Genomic DNA, 20,816 nt, shown 5'->3' on the forward strand with positions numbered 1-20,816 from the left:
GAAAACTGAGGACGAGCAATCAGACTACAAGGGAGATTGCTTATAAATAACTTGCGTGATGAATTCTAGAATATTACTCAAGTGTGTGGGACCTGTATCAAATTGGACTAACAGGGGATACTGAAAGTATACAGAGAAGGGCACCATGTATGACAACAGGTCTGTTTAATCAGTGAGATAGTGTCACAGAGATACTGAAGGAACTGATCTGGAAGACTCTTGAAAAAAGACGTAAACTATCCCGAGAAATTCTATTAACAAAGTTTCAAGAAGTGGCTTTAAATGATGACTCTAGGAATATACTACAATCCCCTACATATTGTTCACATAATAAGGATCATGAGGATAAGATTAGAATAATTGTTGCATGTACAGAGGAATTCAAACAATCATTCTTCCCACACTCCATACATTAATGGAACAGGAAGAAACCCTAACTGATACAATGGGACGTACCTGCTGCCATGCACCTTACACTGATTTGCAGAATACAGATGTAGCTGTAGATGTAGGAAAGTAGGAGGGCTTGTCCATGATAGCTTTATCATATACCGTAAGTGTATATACTCGTGAGACAGTTTTTAGCCAGACTGCTCTAGTAAATTACAGAGGGTGCTACGAAACAAGATGGCACAATAATTGTGAAAGTGAGCTACTGTTGTTTATCTTGTGAAAAAAATAACTATTAGGCCCTCTACCCATCTTCAGAAACTGAATTTTGTGTTTGTGTTTAACCAAAAATGTTTCATCTAATTACTTTAGACATCTGAACCGCTTTTTATTTCCACTATATTATGCTTCCTAAATTTTCCTAACAACAAATTAGAGGAATTTGTATATTTATTTCCCTGGCATGAATGAGAACTGCTTTGCTTCTTGGGATATGCAAACATCCTGTACGCTGGAGGAGTGAATATGGCATTAAGGTAAAACAGCTTACAAACAGTTAAAGGAATAAATTTATTTCGTAATGTTTTTAGAAAGTTATACTGACAGGCAATGTACTTTCTAAGCATCTAGATATTTGGAATGAACAATGTTTCCATCAAGTTGGAGATCACAATGACTCACTGTTTTGAAAATAATTTACCGTCCTCCACAATCACACTAATTTTGAAATGAAATAATTGCAATTTTGACTTGGTTTGTGCAGTGTTGGAATTCAACCACATAATATATATTTTAAAATCTCAGGATGGCTGATGTCAGCCTAAACTGGTCATTTGAATTGAAATTAGTGTGACTGTGCTGGATAATAAAGAACTTCTTCTTCTTCATGGCTCTGCAGCCCTTGATGGGCCTTGGCCTGCTTAGGACATCATTCCATTCATCCCTGCCCAGCATCTTGCATCTCTAACCTCTGACACTAATAATTTTTAAATCTTCTTCTATGTCATCTAAGTATCGAAGTCTTGGTCTTCTTCGTCCCACTGGGGTTTCCAGCAGTGCTATTTTTGTTGTGTTCTCATGTTCCATGCAAAAAAAAATAGCTGACCCATTCCATTAAAATAAATCAACTGAGTAAAACAAACAGTAAATTACATCCATCTAGAATTAACCACTTAGCTAATGGCAGAAGAATGTGGGTTGAAAGTCATAGTGGCAGAAAAGCTGTATGCGGAGATGGAGATTCTTGGGCACACTGAATGAACAAACTGAGTAAAACATTACTGCAGACTGAAGGCAGCATGATAAAAGAAGTACATAAAATTTGTAAATTCATGGAATGAAGTAAGTAGGATAAATTGAAATGAGAGGAATGAGACAATGGCAACATTATTTGGCACTGGCAGAAAACTGGCAGTTAATGTTAAGGGGGACGAAGAACATAAAGGTGTGGGCAACTTGATAGCTCTGATGAAACATTGTAACAAGGAACAACACTAAAATTATTTTACCGTGAGCTCACAAAATAACATGTGGCACAGTGGAGTAAAGCTATTTATTTATTTGTTTGTTTGTGTTGAGGCAAACTTAGACCTACAAGCTCCAGAGCGCACGATCACACATACAAAGAAAGAAATTCTATTATTAAAAAAGTTATTTTTATGCTGCATCCCACTTCCCAAGTTTTATTGATGTTAAATATGCAGTTAACAGCTTCAGCTGTAGCTTCCAGTCCTTGGACAACTGTTGGATGTGAGCTCCAAAGTCTTTTGCTGCTTCACAGTCACATTCAGTGTTTTTCACTATTGAAACTGGCAGAAGTAAAGCTGTGAGTACCGGGTGTGAGTCGTGCTTCGGTAGCTCAGTTGGTAGAGCACTTGCCCGCGAAAGGCAAAGGTCCCGAGTTCGAGTCTCGGTCGGGCACACAGTTTTAATCTGCCAGGAAGTTTCATATCAGCGCACACTCCGCTGCAGAGTGAAAATCTCATTCTGCTTTTTCACTATTCCTCACATGTGTTCAGTTTCTTCAACTTCAGTCTCTTTTTCTATGATGTTAGATACTGCATCAGGGTGTCACCTTCAAACATACATCTGTAGGATTCCAGGTAGGAGGGTGTAGTAGGGCATAGATTGGAAGTGTGTGAACACGAAGATTATTTGATGACAATGGTGGCCTACTGTGTTCTAAGATCGACCGAGTGATGTCAGCAAACTAATGGAATCCAAGTGTTGTGGATTTCAGTTTTACAGTTACACTGTGCACTGGCACATTTTGGTTTACATCTATTTAGTTGGTACGCCTCACCTTGGACCATACTGGTAAACAGTGCCCTAAAGAGTATGACACTAGGAATATTTGTCGTGCTCCCTACATTTTTTCTACCAGTTTCATTTTGTTTTCAATTTTATGTTTTAATTCAGCCAGCGGTAAACTCTTTTGATAGAGGAGGGTATAAACAAGAGTGATTCCGATGTATTTGGCTTAATTATAGTGGTGTATTAGCTTGAAGCGAAATAAAATATTCAGCATTCTGTCTGCCAACATTTTGCTTTGGTTGGATTTAATCACAGTTGTCACTTTTTATGATATTTATTCAAGTTTTTCGGGACCACTGTCACGATGTATGGTGGTCAACTGTATTATTTGTTTGTGTCGTTATTGCCATATTGTCAGCAGAGAAATGGAGAACTAGTGCAACTGACTGTTCCCACTTGTTGGAAGTGGAAAAAAAGGATGATAAAATAATGAAGGAAAAACAATGAGAGATAGGTTTAAAGAAAGTCTGGGGCCACAGAGGAAATCAGCAGAGGGTAAGGCGGCAATATAACCAGCATCTTTCTTCGCCGTTTTGTATTGAATGCTAAGTTTGAGCTGATTTTTTTCCGATAATTACAAAAATTAAATCGAGACTGGAAACAGCCAAATACGGCACGTACTAGAAAAGAAATACTGTCAATATTAACAATCCCGTCACTTAAAAACATCAGCCAGCACTCAAGTCTGAGCATTTTACATCCGCAGACGATTCTTCAGGTTGTTCTCAGACAGTAAAATATCTGATGTGGCTGCTTTCTTGAGCATCACGAGTATATACGTGACCTGCTCTGTTTGGCTAGTGACAACGAAAACTCAGGCAGCTGAACAGTTATTTCCAATTACGCTGCTTGTTATCAGGAAAACGATAGCTTCCCGTTTTAGGATGCATAGAGAAAAACATTCAAAATATATCATATGATTACAACCGCCTTATCTACTAAGTATAATAGTTCCTAGTAATTCTGTCTTGTTTGATTTCATAACCTGCGGCAATATTTAATTGCTTACATTAGCTTTTACTACATTGCAGTACACGTTCAAATTACTAACATCCATGAAGTCATAGGGACTCTGCATCGTGTCATAGTAGTTTCTATGGCAGCCTGTGATCCAGCTACATTAATGCACAAAATTTGACTTCGATAAGAATGCATCAGGTATTTCCCGTGCCTGTGACTACAGGTTTTGGTAACGGTTTAGTGTCGATATTACACTGTTACTTCTTTGGTACGTATGGGGAACTACTTTTTCTATTTGATGTAATATCTCAGGTTCTGTATGGGGGTAAAACATTGGCAGTATTTCTGCAGTGTATGTGAGCAGTAAAAGTTTTGATGGTAATCAATGTATTTGATACCAAAACGCGTTTGTACGTCAGTCATCAAAAATTTTAGAGCGGATATATTATTTCATGAATGTTAGCTACCGCCATCCTTATTAAAAGGAAGTTCCGACTTGTCGTATGACAGTGTGTGTTGTTGAACAAGAGGATTAAAGAAAGCCAGCAAAATGATGAAAGGTGCGCTTCCGAAGAAGGAGGGGAAGATGAGAATTAGAGCTTTCCCGGTGAGTTATAACCTTTAACTAAAAAAAATCTCAGTTATGTTTCTTAACATAGCCGTATGTGCGTTTCTTGCATTTGCCGCATAGTAGCAGTTCACTTAACCTTTCAGATGAAGCATGAAGTAACACATTCTTAAGGATACCGAATTGACTTACTGCACAACTGATTACCGATGATTAGATCCAAGAAGTTACGTGGTGTTTTGTTTCCAAGATTACCCGGTAGTAATCGAATTATTAGTTATGTTATGAAATTACTTTACTTTTTTTTTGACATAAGTTTCAAAACTACGTATCATCAGTTGACATACAACTAAAAGGGAAACCTTAAATAGGATCAAAAGTGTAGTTTAGTTGTGTTCAATGTACAAGATTTGCAAACTGTCTATGTGCAGTTATATAGATATATAGCTCAGGACATTCTGTTCTAATAGATCATGGAAAAGTTGTTCAGAAAGTGGTATCAGTAATTAGGATAACCACACGTACTGTGTGGTGCCAAAGCACAAATTTCCATTAAAATTAGTAGGCTAATTTACTTGCTCATTGCAATATCATGAGGTCTTTCAGACTACATTATTCATGTGAATTGTACAAAACGTATAGATATTGACGTACTCTGAAGTAAGAAATGTTTGTGTGTATAAAAATGCAACACCTTATAGTTATGAATTTATATTGAACAAATATGAGAAATTTAACAAGAATGAATTGTAGGTAAGTAAATCTGATGTAGTTGACATGTTGAAGTCAGCAAACCCACACTATTTAAAAAGTCAGTTCATTTTATTTGTTTTCCATTATAAAAACTCATATAATGTTCAGAATTACAGTGTATTAAATGGGAACCAAACACCTTTAGTCAAGGTGGTGAATATGATATTCTTAAGTTTGCTATATATAGCACAATTCCTGTTACTTGTAAGGGTAACAACTACCTGATGTGACAGGATGCTGTTTTCATTAGTTTAAATTAACTGAATTAGATCACACACTTGGTACCACATTACAACATTTTGGATTGGGGTTTCAGGAAATTTGATGTTCATATCTGTATACTTTGTCTTGAATCTTTAAAACTGATTCTGTGAAACCATATGTCCTTTATTTACATTTATACCCTATATACCAATGTGAAGTGTGTGGCTGAGAGTACTTCCCTTTGTGACATTTTTAGAGCTGCTTCTTATTCCGTTCACTTTTGGACCGTAGGAAGAATGATTGCTTGACATTTTTAGAGCTGCTTCTTATTCCGTTCACTTTTGGACCGTAGGAAGAATGATTGCTTCAGTGCATGTGTACCTGTAACACTCTAATCTTATGGTCATGATCCTTATGGGTGCCTTACATGTAGGGTTGTTGTGTATTTCTAGATATCTCACTTAATGGTGGTTCTTGAAACTTTGTAGCTACGGGTTTGTGGATAGGTACATCTCTTACTGTCTTTCCCTGGCAATGTTTTTCGGCATCTGTGTGACACTGCCCTTCTTCGTATATATTCAGTGTCCCTTGATTGTCATATTTTGTATGGGTTTGACTCATTTGGGCAGTATTCTAGGACGTGTCACATGTGTGTTTTAAACAATCTTCTTTGTTGACTGATTGAGTTTTCTCAGTATCCTACCAGTGAACAGAAGTCTGACACTTGTTACATAGTGGACCCTTCTTGATTTTTCATAGTTTATGTATGATATATGTGCATAATATACATCAAAATACTACTTGGAAACTTGTCCATTATGTAATCTCTGTTTTCCAAATTTAATGTGCTGCTTTAGTTTACATAATGAAAAGTGTGTTAAATATGTCAGAGAGCATTTAAATATAACACAAATGTAAATATTAGGCTCTGCTACAGGTCAGTCTATTCCCACAACCTTTATCTTGCATTCATATTCATAGACTTTACCAGTTCACAACTAAATTATCACCTTTCAATCTAAGCTAGACCTTATGAAATGCCAAATATCAGTCTGTCAAATGAAGTTTCATTGGGGGGGGGGGGGGGGGGGGGTCAGCATCAAATTCTAAGCGCTCAGTGTATGTAATTACTGCATTTGATATCCCAATAAATTGGTGTAACACCAAAATATTTGTACGAGTTAACTGGTTCATTGGATCTTAGGGCCCCTTTTTTTTGTAATTTTGTGAATGTGATGTTCTTCATAAACATTTTAGTGAAGGAAATATATGTGGTTGTTCATGACAGCTGACAGCATTGACTCCATTCTAAGTTTATAGATTTATGGATTGTATCACGAATGATCTTTGCATCAGTGTAGATTTAGTGAATAACATTCTAGTGAACATGTCAGTTTTACTAAACAGACACATTTATAAACTTTCTGTTGCAATCCTATATTACCTGATAACCTAAAAGGAAAATAATTATGACTGTGTAATAATCCACACCAAAAAAGAAATAGTGGGTTTATTAACTTAGTCATTGTCAGTTAGTCCCAGGGAGACCTACACATTGTTTTGTGGGACATCTTTGAGAGTGGGTTTTGTAAAAAGTCTGTGATTTGTGCAAACATTTTAAGAACAATGTGCAAATGAGTGCATCATTCATACCTGAGTTTCGACTCAGAAATGTGATGTTATCATTTATAGTAATAGATGAACATCTCAAAATGTAGCCATGTATTCATTAATAAATGGCAGATGCAATTTGGAAAAACCACTTTGCATAATTGCTGAAATGCTAAGATACTTAATTCTTTCATCTTACTTTGACATGCAAATTATGGTCTGTTAATGTGTATTGCCAATGGTGATAATGAACCTATGTGGAGTTTAGTTTAGTGTTTTTATCATCAAAGTTGTGTACTGAATGAAATAGAGGGACAGTGAAAACAGGTGGTAGCATTATAGCCTACTCCCATTAAAAAGTGATAAATTAGGTAGCAAAGTTTGATGCTACCAACTGAGGAATGAATCGTACACAGTCTCTTACATCCTCACTCAACAGATCAGTTTGCTGTGTTTCATTTTTTAATTTTTAGAGTCTAATATTTTGGGCAAATCTTCTACTCAGATTCATTCCGTGCGGTTGTTTGCATATAATTCGTGTTCCTGTTTATGTTGTGATAGATTACTGCCTACTGTAGTTTTGCTTTGCGAGTACTGCATTCTGTTAGGCTAGTAAGTGTGCCAGGTGTGACACGGTTTTCTGTACTATTAACATCTTCTCTCATTCCCAGAAGGCCTATACCTGTAGGCCTATTGTATAAAATTACAAATATCTGCATATTGTCACTAGTCAGGTGTGCATGTGTTTTGGTGCCAGTCAATTAGAAGATAACATCATTGTTTAGAAGGTTGCAGATGTTCTTTTCACACTGTGTTGGCATGTTTATTCATGAATATTCCAATTTGTATTTTGTCACTAACCATGATTCTGCTTGTGTCAATGCTGTATGAACCTATAATTTGAAAGGTTATGTGATGATATGCCACAAGAGTGACATGGGGTCAAGGGAGACAATATGTATGGTTCCCCGTGGGGTCCAGTCAGTCGTAGGGGGGTTCTATTGTCTGCAACTTTAACATTAATATCTGTTTTGCACTTGCTGTTATGAAGTTTTTCTTAGTTGCTATTTTGACATAATTCAACAAAGATGGTTATATTGGATAACTGATTAATAGGCACTAAAACAATTTTGGGAGAAAAAAAGTTCATGACATAAAAAAAGTTCATGACATGGTGTGGGGGGGGGGGGAGGCCGAGGATTGACTTTTGTTAGCAGTTCGAAATGGACGTAGGTTGCAGTAGCTTCGCAAAGATGAAGAGATTTGCAGGATATAGATATTCACTGCCATGGGGAGCTGTCTTCACATTAAAGACCACAACAGCAACAATTAAAAACATGGCTGATGAACAAAAGCATACTAACCCTTTGTTTAATACTTTGTTTTCCAGCTTTATCATCACTACCTGATCTTTGTAGGTAATACGTCCACTTCAACAGCTTTCTTCTCAGTGTTTCTTATATATTATGGTTGTTATCAGGAAGTTGAAGAATATCTGCAAGTGTATAAATGGCTTAAAAGTACACTGGTTTCTGTATATTCTTTCTTCCATTGCTAAATATGAGGTTGAATTTGGCTCTCAGGCACAGTTATTTTCACTGAAGACAGACTCATCTTCTTCAAGCACTTCAGTTGTTATATTGTGTTCTGCATATTACCCTAAATTAAAATTTCCAGCACACTGTTAGACACTCATTGTCAGACATTTTCAAATTTATTTGCGTCTTTGATATTATGGTACTTCAATACTTCGTGTCTGGTATTATGATACCTGTTTCATAGTTTGAAAAATTGAAAGAACCACCTGGTTACTGTACCTCCATCTGTGTGTAGTAATTCTGAAGGCTTGTTTCTGGCTCCTATTGGTCTGTTAGTGTCAAACCATTCAGTGATCTCTCACTCTGGTTACACTGATTTCTCTTTTTACTCCCATATCAACTGATCTTTCGTATAATATTTCAGGGTAGTTCTTATACCTTGTGGAGATCTTTGATGCGTTCCTAGTAGCTGCACTTAATTTTGTACATAGGAAGCTCCCCATCTGTGCTTTCTAAGTTAACTCTTTTTCTTTCCCTCCAAAATTTCATTTTAATTTCGTGTTTTGTATAGCCATATCTTTTTTTGTTTCTTTTGTGTGTGTCTAATCCAGTCACACTGCGTAGCTTCATACTTTGTGGTTTCATTATCCAGCAAATATTCTCAGACAATTTACAGTTTGTATAAAATATACATTCTAAATTGTTATATCAAGCCTCATCACATACTCCCTGTTGTTCCTTTCTATAATCATTATTGACACTGAAAATTGACACAGTGATTAACACAGTGGACTGTCATTGAAAAGATCTGGGGATGAAATCCTTATGTGACCATCATGATGTATATATTCAGTGGTTGTCATAAACCGCACCAGGCAAACTCAGAAAGTTCGGAGAACTGACTCATGGAGATAACATCTTAGACCTGCCGGTGACAGAGAAATGCATAATTTTTGATTCAGTCAATGTAGAACAGGGAATCTATGATCATAAGACTGTAACAACATCAATGAAAACAGCTGTAAATATGAATGCAATGAAAGGTGTGAAGACCTGTCTGCTTAGGAAGATCAAGAAACAGATTTCAAATTAACCTGAGCAGTCAGCACAAAAATTTCATCTCGAGCATTGAGTATCAGTGGAGAAAGTTCAAGAGTGTTATAAGCTTCAGAAAGGTATGTGCTGAACAGAGATGTGTGGGATGGAAAAGATCCATTGTGGTTGACAGTCATGTTAGAAAACTGCTGTGAAAGCAAAGAGAGCGTCACTGCCAAAACCTCGCAGATCGACAAAAACCAAATGAAGCCAAAATTGGTGTAAGGAGAGTCATGTGTGAAGTGTTCAACGAATATGAAAGTAAAATTCTGTTTACGGACACGACAGAAAATCCTAAGAAGTTTTGGCCCTCCATTAAATCAGTAAATGGATCACAGCCATCTATCCGGACACTCTGTGGCCATAATTGAATTGAAATGGAGCATGACGTGTAGAAGGCCAAATACTAAAACTCTTTTTCCATATCTGTCTCATGGTGGAAGGTTATGCTGTAGAGTCTCTCATAAATCATTACATCAATGATGAACTGGCTGATACTGATGTAAGTGACCATGGTATAGAAAAGAACTACAATTGCTCAACAGAGGGAAGGCCACTGTACCTGACAGCATACCAGTATGATTCTACATAGAATACCTGAAAGAATGTGCCCCTCATCTAACAGCAGTGTACTGTCTGTCTTTAGAGGAGCTAAATGCTCCTGGTGATTGGGAAAAGGCATGGGCCATTCCCATTTTCAAGAAGGGTTGTTGAACAGATGCTCAAAGATAGAATTTTGGAATGTGTTATGTGCTCACAAATTATGGCATATCTGGAGGCCGAAAATCTCGCCAGTAGAAACAAAAATGGCTTCTGAAAACATTTGTATGAAACCCATCTAGGTCTGTTCGCCCATGAGACCAATAATACCATATTTCTTTACTTCCAGAAGGCATTCAGAACAGTTCCACAGTGCTGTTTAATGAACAAAATATGGGCATACGAAATAGCAGACTAATGGTGTAATTGGCTTGAAGAATTTCTGGGACACAGGGCACTGCAGGTCACTCTGAATAGAAAGAAATCTTAAGACGTAAAAGTAAATTTGGGCATGCCGCAAGGGAGTGTTATAAAGAAATTACTTTTTACATTCTATATAAATGACCGAGTAGTTGATGCCAGAAGAGGCTTTTTGATGATGCTGTTGTATACAGAGGAGTCACAGTGGTAGAATGTTGCAGGGGAAAACTGCAAGATCCACAAAGGACCAATTCTTGCTGCAGGGAGTGGCAATTGACACCCAACATAAACAAATGTAACACATTGTGAATACATACACAGAAAAACCCTTTGTGCTATGACAATTGTAATTGCAGAACAGTCTAACAGTATGCATATGGAGCAGTTAGAAGTGGAACAACTACATAAAATTAATTATGAGTAAAGTTTATGCCAGACTTAAGAGGTTCATTTAGTAAGCATGACAGAGGTGATAAACCAATTCTGTGGCAGATTCTGCAAGAGAGGCATTCTGCATATTGGTGTGGTTTGTTATTAAAGTTCAGAGAGCGTACATTCCTAGGAGAGTCACCAAATATATTGCTTCCTCCTAAGTATATCTTGTGAAATGGTTATGAAGATGTGATTAGAGCCCACATGGGGGCTTGCCAGCAATTGTTCTTTCCATGAAATATTCATGAATGGAACAGGAAAAGGGGGAAACTGACAGTTGTGCACAAAATATGCTCTGCCACATACCGCAAAGTAGCTTGTGCAATGCAGATGTAGGTGTAAAAGTAAGCCCCAGAGGTGACTGATTTTATGTTTTCTTTTCTACTTTTTAAGTATAATGTTGAAGTTTGACGTTCTCCTGTTCTTAAATTTAATACAATTCTTGGTGTGTAAGACCTGAATCTGCTGTTACCCTACGTAATATATTATGATCCAGAAGTGTTCCTGTCTTTATGTAACACTGGCCCAATCCAAGTAATATTTTTATTGCCCCACTGATTCTTTTTTACACACTTGAATTTGAACTCTTGAGTTACTGGCAAAAAACTCATAATTGAATTAAATCAGTTTCACTTACTGCTGTGGAACAATGTAACAGCAGTATTCAGTCCTATTGGACTGGAAAACTTTTCACACTCATTCTTATTCAGTGGTACAAAGACAAAAAAGTCTGGCAGACCTACGTGCGTGATGGAGCAGTTGCTGCTACTAATAGGGGCAGTCTTCTACTATCATTGTATAAAAAAGGAAAATTTGATTCAAAACTTGTTAATGGCCAGCCCACAAGTCAATAGGTTATCCATAGCTATTCAGGAACAGTTGACACTTTGCTTGTGCACAGTTTGTTATCTGATATCCAAAATGCTCTATGTTATCCATATTATTTCTTTCCATCACTTTCCTCCATATTTGTCGTTCTTTTATCAAAGAGCAAGTTCTTACTTTATAACTGTTGACTTTTGATACATTTATTTTGAAACTTGGGTCACAATTGAAGTACATACTCACACTTGAAGGCTGTGTTATTGATATCCGCCCTGAAAGAACACAAAAATGAAGAAAATACAGAACATAGATTTTTCTGCAATAATAATAATAAACATTGTCAAAGAAACACAATTACATCAGTCATTGTATTTCGTTCCCCCCTCGGCTTGATTTTTGTAGTTACAACAAATTGGAAAAGTATCTCAAATATGCTACAATTTCACCATTCATAGGCAAAACTTTCCCTTCAGTAAATGTTTTTAATAGGTCAAAGACACACATTTTCATAAGTGAGTCTAGTATTTAGTAAATGTAACAAGTTCAAGAAATTCATAAAATAATGTAATAGGAAAATTATCATCAAGGTAGAACAACTTTTTATTTGAACCAAGAAAAGGCATCCTAAGAAGAGCAGTTAACTAAATCAAAAAATATGTGTGAAACATTTACAAATTTTTGTCTGTTGAATGTTGAAATTTCTATGCAAGTTGTATGTTAACCTATAGAAACACTAACAAAACCTTGTGTTGCCGAAAAAGAGAAAGCACATATAGCCAATATTTATAGGAATGTTTTGATAGTATGTAAATCTAGGAAAACTGTAAAAACAGTGAAACTTTTGCATGCACTTTTCATATGATGGAGCAATTTCGCCTCATAGCTCTACTTTTGCTTATAATTCTTCCATGTGCAAATTCTTGAATATGATGCCTCATAGCTCTACTTTTGCTTATAATTCTTCCATGTGCAAATTCTTGAATATGATGGAATCACAATCTGAAGAACAAGGATCCAGTTCTCCGTTCAACCATCTAGACTTAGTTTATCCCGGAGAAAAATGCTGGAATGCTGATAGAACTTGCACAGTGGCTCTAACGACCTTGATGTTGGCAGTTTGTTAAGCACTAATGTTCATCTGTTAATGTTTGGCTGTGATGCTTCACTTGCTGCATATTGTGGTTCGGCATGAGTCTATTAAGCAAACTGCACCTTGAGCCTATGTATCGTACTGTGGGGCTGGTAAAGTCCTCTGGCACACGCTCCGTTCTCAGTTCAGCGCAATGGAAGAAACAAACCGTAATGCACTGTAATGTTTTCAGCTTAAATTGCTTTTCTATAAACCATGGTCTGACAGTGTCCCACATTTTGACTTTCAGGGCACCTTTTATTTATTTGTTTTTTAAGCACTGATTTATAAACTCTATCTAGTCCCTTAGTTCATAAAACACTCATGAAGAAAAAAAGAAAAAAAAAACTGTGAATGTGCAAGCAGTTCCAGCAGTAAGATAAGCAAATATGCAAGTACCATTTCCTAGAAATTTTGTTGCCATGTGGCGTTGCTTTTACTGAAGCATTGCAAGATTCCAAATAGACCAGATTGCTACTTGTAACGTTCATCCAATTTTTGTACAAACCCCCATTCACTGTATATTTTTCAGATTAGCAGAGTAGCATATGTTCCATGCACAGTCTTTTATGTCTTTTGTGGAAGTGTCTCCTGTGATGCTGGGTTTTGAACCAGTTGTCCGTTCATCTGTTAGTTGTATGTAACTGCCTCAATAGACAATCTGCTAATATCTTATAATTCTTGTAAGTGCTGGAATATTACCCTCGACTTGGAGCTATACAATATTTTACTCATGATCTTAGTGGATTCTTCATTAGTTCATTTACAGGATCTGGGATCAGTTATGTGTTTCCATTGCACTTGCTTAGACATACCCAGGCAGAGAGCAGTAGTATTTGCCCCCTCCCCTCCCAGTAATGAGTAATCAACACAAACCAACCTTGCATTCTGCCGCAGCACACAGACAAACATATCAGGAAAGTATCAGTTGAAGAAAGGCAGAACATAGTGACTAGTTGCAATTTTTCTCATAACCATTATTCGTGTTCCATTTATAGCAGAATTAATACAATTTTTCACCCCCCCCCCAGTCCTCCTTCCCCCTCCCCTTCTTCCCTGTCCCACAAATTATAGGTATGCTCTTGCATACATGGTGTTCAGTATTGTAGTGCATGCTCTTCAAGAATTCTGATCTCGCTATTAAGGCCCATAAATACCTATTCTTGTTTTCTGGCACATTTGGTTTGTCAAGATAGGTAGGTAACATTGCACCCCAGCTCAACATCGTTCAGGACTATATTCTCATGAATTCTTTGAAGCACTTCTTGTTTTCGGCAACTGCGCTTTATCTTTGTCAATAGATATCAAGAGCATCCTCACTGGTGAAGCAAATCTCGCTCCTTCCCCTATTCTTGACCTCTTGAGTCTTACTCCCTCGTCATATATTTACGCTTGCATCCCCGAAATTATTGTCCGCTGAATGTTTGATTCCAAAAAAAGCTGCCACCACCAAGACCACAGTGGCATATTCTTCATTCATTACTTTCCTCCCCAAACACAGCTCACAAAAATCGGCTCACTCCTGCCGCTAATTACTTCTGTAAATTTTACGTATTCAGTCAGAAAATGCTATATTTGTCATACTGATTCTAAGAATCTCTTAGAAATTACTAATATTTGACATCTTGAATTGGTTGGAGTGTTGAGCTTTTCGTCGTATGGGTTGATTTTTGCCATGTTTTGTGTATTTCTTTTCCTCAGTTTCCACTTCAGCTACTAATTCTTTCTGATTGGGTCGTAGTTTTTCACTTGGAATTACTCAACAGTGCAGTGGTCTGACTTCCTTACCCTTGACTGGTCCCATTTAACAAGATCCTCTTGTCAGTTTTCCTAACCAAATCATTCCTCCCTTTCTTCTATACTTCGTCGTCAAGTTACCACGGTGAAACCTGCTACAAAGTTAATGAAGTTTTGTATTTGTTCGTTGCTGCATAGGAACTACCAACTCTTCATTGCATGTCTAATTAGTTGTGCCTTATTATTTTATTAGTGAAATTATTGCCATGTCATGTAAATTATTCTTCCAAAATATCTTCATTATTCATGGACAGCATTCATCTTATGTCTCTAGATATCACAAAGCAGCAATGCGAGAGCCATAAAATAAATGCTGTCCATGAATAATGAAGAGATTTCGGAAGAAGAATTTACATGACATGGCACGAATTTCGCTAATAAAGGAATAAGGCAAGAGTCATTAGACACCAGCTTAGATTCAGTGTCTTGATCTGATTTTTTTTTCACTATCAGTAGCATACCTCTTAGTGAAAGTAATAACACCTCATCTCACCACCATTGTTAAAAAAATTCAGATGTAGGCATTTTTTTTATATGTAAAAGCTCTTAATACCCCACCACTCTCATGATAATCGGACACACAATTTTCAATCGTGGAAGGTGGACATAATGTGTGAACATGTCAAACCAAAAAGATCATCAGTAAGTTGGTAGAGAATGGGAACATGATGATAGGGGTAGTTGAATACCTTGGTTAACTATTGAATAAAAGAGGCGAGGTAAAGCATGAAATTTTCCAGGGTATAAAACTAGGTTGGAGGGAGTTAGAACAAAATTGATTGTCTTAAAGTCCAAAATGCCAGTGAACGTCAAGAGTGTATTCGTGCAGTTTCAACACAAGAATGTCTAGCTTTGAGCTATCCCCTTGAATGCTCAATTGAGGTCAATTAACTGTTAAAGTTCTTATTGCATTTTAAACTTTTTTTTTACAAAATGTAATGATGTTTCGTATTTATTGTCTGTGTTATTGGTTTTTTATTTTTTAATAATTATGTGGGCCTATTTCTTTTGAATCTGCTAAGTTTTGTTTTTATGTTGCACCATATAAAATAAGTGACATTGTATTAGAGATACACAGAATTGTTTAAATTTCCAGTGTTTGTGTTTTGCATCTTATAACAAAGGTGAAAAATGTTGTCAAAGAACTGCTTAGCTGTTCACTGTAACAAATAATAAGTGTTAGACTTTGTATACTCGGAGAATCTCAGTTGCAATTTTTGTATATCCTTTCTTCATCTGCGGCTACCTGCCTACTCTGCAATTCACAGTTAAGTGCCTGACAGAGGATGCATCGAACCTCCTCCAAGCTATTTCTCTGCCGTTACACTCGAGAACAGCGCGCGGGAAAAACAATAAATGATTTTATTACGATGATGATTTCTCCCAATATTGGTGGACGTCAACAAAATAGTTTCACATTCAGAGGAGAAAGTTGGTTATTGAAATTTCGTGAAAAGTTATCGCCGCAACGCGAAACGCTTTTGTTTTAACGACTGCCACCGCAAGTCGCGTATCATATCCGTGATACTCCCCTTTGTTTCACGATAATACAACTGTTCCTTGAATGTTTTCGATATCCCCCGTCAAACCTGTATGATGCGGGACCCCACACTACACAGGAGAGGACAAACAAGGTTAGTGTAAGCAGTCTCTTTAGTAGACCTAATGTGTCGTGTAACCAAAATTCATCGGATTTCTTCTAGTAATTGTGTAGGTTTATTTAATCGTATGACTAGGGCCCCCGATTGGGCAGGACTTTCTCCGGGTGCCGGTCGTTCAATTTGATGCCACTTCGGCGACCTGCAGTCGATGAGGGTGATAGGATGATGACGACGACGACGACGGCACAACACCCAATCCCTGGGCGGAGAAAATTCCCTGACCCAGCTGGGAATCGAACCCAGGCACAGAAGATAGAAAATCCGTCACTGCTGACCATTCAGCTACCGGGGGCGGACATTGTGTAGGTGACATTGTCTAGACAGTTGCAACTTTTCGCACCATAGCATATGTTGTCTAAATCATTTTGCAATTGGTTGGGATCTTGTGATGAGTTATGTAATTTTTTAAAAAAATTACCGCTCTGTCACAAACTTTGTTAACTAATGTATTACTGTGTGACATGTTTCGTGGGAATACCTCATCTTCAGACTAAATGACATTACAAGGTTCGCAGAAGAGCTTCTGTAGAGTTTGGAAGGTAGGAGACTAGGAGACGAGGTACTGGCAGAAGTAAAGCTGTGAGTACCGGGCGTGAGTCGTGCTTCGGTAGCTCAGTTGGTAGAGCACTTGCCCGCGAAAGGCAAAGGTCCCGAGTTCGAGTCTCGGTCGGGCACACAGTTTTAATCTGCCAGGAAGTTTCATATCACCGCACACTCCACTGCAGAGTGAAAATCTCATTCTGGATTACAAACTGTTTTTTGTAATGCCATGTAGCCTGAAGATGAGGTATTCCCTCGAAACATGACGCGCAATAAATAAATAATACATTAGTTAACAAAGTTCCTGACTGGTAGCGGTAATTTAAAAAAAAAATTACATATTTCTTGAGATAGTCACGGTCGAAAAATAGTCAAACTGGCTACAAATTCTTGTGATGAGTTGACGAGACAGGAAATTATTGCATCCTCTGCAGACAATGTAAGAGGAGCTACCGAGCGAGGTGTCGCAATGGTTAGGACACTGGTCTTGCATATGGGAGGACGACGGTTCACATACCCATCCGGCGATTCAGATTTTGGTTATCCGTGATTTCCTTAAATCGCTCCAGGCGATTGCCTGGGGGGTTCCTTTGACAAGGGCACAGTCTATTTCCTTCCCCAACCTCGAAACAATCAGAGGTGGTGCTCCGTCTCTAATGACTACATTCTCGACGGGGCGTTAAACTCTGATCTAATCTTCCTTTTAAGAAGGACAGGAAATCACGAATCCAGTCGCACAACTGAGACAGCAGTCCGTAGGCACCCAGTTTGGTTAGAAGTCAGTTGCGAGGAACGCTGCCAGCATGAGAACTTTTATTTCTAATTTTTTCTTGCGAGGTCCGACTTAGCAGGTTCTTCGTTTAGCACCTTTAGATGTTCCTTCTTATCTGTCGGCACGCAGTATGAGCAGAGTTGGAAATTGCTGAGTGCGATATTTCCTGATTGATACTACCACTGTTTCTTCTACAGTTCTTATTGTAAAAGATTGTCGAGAGTTGATAGACCTAGTTATCAACTTGTAGCGAGTGTGGGCATTGATCATAGCCAGATCTGACTATTACAGAAAACAAGTAGGGGCCATTCATGGCTCTTACGCTATATTTGTTTTACACTTGATCCACCACATCCACGCCGAATTTATTATAAAAATTGTCTTTTTCTGTAGTTTCCATTTCTGTAGCATCATCGACAGTTACACTGGAGTGCGTAGAACTAAGATTGAGAACATTTTTCTGTGTATTTTCCCTTGGTAAGAAGTTAGAGTAATATCATCAACCTTGTCAAATACACTTGAATGAAGCAAATCTTGTCCTTTTCTTAGAGATGGTTGGCACATCTCTTGTACTTCTGTTCAGAGTGTCAACGTCGCTTGTAGCCTTTTTCACCTCGTTTGCCAGCTTCAGAGAGGTGAAGAAACGGTTAGATGTGATATTTCTCCGCTTTCGTAAGTAGCGGTAAGTAGCGTTAATGTTCTCCCGGGCTAGTATCTGCAGGTACCGTTTAATCTTTTGCCAAATTTTCAAACCATTCATTAACACATCTGACTTCAGCATCTGTGAACAGCCATTACTTCATTCTCAGTTTCAGAAAGATCACGACTTCGGTTAGGGATCGGTTATTTACCAGACAAACTGTTAGTGACAACAAATTGACTAATAATACGTACGGATGCGCAAAATCTTGTACACCCAACACTATTAAGTTCATCATTGTTGGCTAACAAAATCGCCAAATAAACTAGGTAAAATGAATTTCTGCGAGAAGAAGCCATTTGACCGCCATCGGGAACTAATGATAAATGTGTAATTATCGTAAAAAAATTTGTTACCAGGAAAAAGATTTAAGGCAAGTTAAATGCCCTCTTAACCACTTAATCTCCCGATAGGTGCGCCTTATAGTCGGACAAGGGAAGTCGCTCATATATCATAGATATCGTATATTGTTAGTAAACTTTCTTTTTAAACTTTAAATTTTTATCATAAGAATAATAATAAATATTGCTCATGGGATAAACAAACACAAAGTAACTAACTTATTTAAAAATAAAGGTGTTTTAAATAACACACATTTTCTTCCCACAGCTTCTTAAGGTGCTGATATATGTTTCCCGTATACGAATGTCGTATTTAAACAAGAGTATGTTTGAAATGTTGGTTTTTCAATACACAAATGTTATTTAAAAATTGAAACACAATCAATGTAAACATTTTTTCAATGATGTATACAAGAAAGACCATATATATATGAAACATGTGATTATTCAGAAGTTAGAATATAGTTATTGGAAACATTTGATGAATGTTGTAAACGAATAAAATGTCTACAGAATTCTCAATTGAAACTGGTGATCCTCGTTTTCTTACTATCTAAATGTGGCCTACATATTTTCTTTTCACCTCTTCTTTGTTGTCCTTGGTGTTCATCTTCTGTGCGCGAAAAATTTAAAGCTTTTGGACGGGTTTCACTTGTTATTTAGCAATGCTCCTGCAGAAGAGTCCTGAGATATTTTCTTCTTTTGAAATTATTGTTGGTGTTTGCTTTCCAGCACCGTTCATCACCGGAAAAAAAACACGAGACCATCGCTTCGTGTTTCTCGCAACGTTAAAGGATACACAGTTTGTCGGCAGTTTAAACTCCTTTTTTGTAATTATAAAAAGTTATAGTTTCTGGTGATCACCCGTCCCTTAATCGATTTTCCCTATTATTATTATTATTATTATTATTATTATTTCCTTCACTTTCTCAGACGTTAAGTCCGGTTAAAAATGGAGTGACACGGACCTTGATCAAGCGTCACTTCCTTTTAACTGTACGGTATGTGTTATATTGCATTTAGGAACTTTCGGGTAATTGAACATGTATCAATAATTACGGATTTCTGTAGTTGTATATATATGTTTGGATGTAGCTGTATTGCATTGATGTACTGGTGGATATTGTGTGGTATGACTCCTGTAGTTGATAGTATAATTGGTATGATGTCAACTTTATCCTGATGCCACATGTCTTTGACTTCCTCAGCCAGTTGGATGTATTTTTCAATTTTTTTCTCCTGTTTTCTTTTGTATATTTGTTGTATTGGGTATGGATATTTCGATTAGTTGTGTTACTTTCTTCTTTTTATTGGTGAGTATGATGTCAGGTTTGTTATGTGGCGTTGTTTTATCTGTTATAATGGTTCTGTTCCAGTATAATTTGTATTCATCACTCTCCAGTACATTTTGTGGTGTATACTTGTATGTAGGAACGTGTTGTTTTAAAGGTTTTTGTTGTAAGGCAAGCTGTTGATGTATTATTTTTGCGACATTGTCATGTCTTCTGGGGTATTCTGTATTTGCTAGTATTGTACATCCGCTTGTGATGTGATCTACTGTTTCTATTTGTTGTTTACAAAGTCTGCATTTATCCGTTGTGGTATTGGGATCTTTAATAATATGCTTGCTGTAATACCTGGTGTTTATTGTTTGATCCTGTATTGCAATCATGAATCCTTCTGTCTCACTGTATATATTGCATTTTCTTAGCCATGTGTTGGATGCGTCTTGATCGATGTGTGGCTGTGTTAGATGATACGGGTGCTTGCCATGAAGTGTTTTCTTTTTCCAATTTACTTTCTTCGTATCTGTTGATGTTATGTGATCTAAAGGGTTGTAGAAGTGGTTATGAAATTGCAGTGGTGTAGCCGATGTATTTATATGAGTGATTGCCTTGTGTATTTTGCTAGTTTCTGCTCGTTCTAGAAAGAATTTTCTTAAATTGTCTACCTGTCCATAATGTAGGTTTTTTATGTCGATAAATCTCCTTCCTCCTTCCTTTCTGCTTAATGTGAATCTTTCTGTTGCTGAATGTATGTGATGTATTCTATATTTGTGGCATTGTGATCGTGTAAGTGTATTTAGTGCTTCTAGGTCTGTGTTACTCCATTTCACTACTCCAAATGAGTTAGTCAATATTGGTATAGCATAAGTATTTATAGCTTTTGTCTTGTTTGTTGCTGTCAATTCTGTTTTCAGTATTTTTGTTAGTCTTTGTCTATATTT

At 37.2% G+C, this 20,816-nt stretch overlaps 1 protein-coding gene across 1 annotated transcript in view; it reads left to right on the forward strand.

Annotated features, from left to right (window-relative positions):
* The first annotated feature begins 3,826 nt into the window (after positions 1 to 3,826).
* LOC124591967 (cullin-3) overlaps positions 3,827 to 20,816 on the forward strand; it is a 223,297-nt gene continuing 206,307 nt past the window's right edge. Inside the window, exon 1 of the mRNA XM_047131784.1 lies at positions 3,827 to 4,270. Coding sequence (XP_046987740.1) covers positions 4,214 to 4,270 — 57 coding nt within the window. The 5' untranslated portion in view covers positions 3,827 to 4,213. The remainder of the gene's footprint in view (positions 4,271 to 20,816) is intronic.

Source organism: Schistocerca americana, chromosome 2 (genome assembly GCF_021461395.2).
Source record: "Schistocerca americana isolate TAMUIC-IGC-003095 chromosome 2, iqSchAmer2.1, whole genome shotgun sequence".
In the NCBI taxonomy this organism is placed as follows: Eukaryota; Metazoa; Arthropoda; class Insecta; order Orthoptera; family Acrididae; genus Schistocerca; species Schistocerca americana.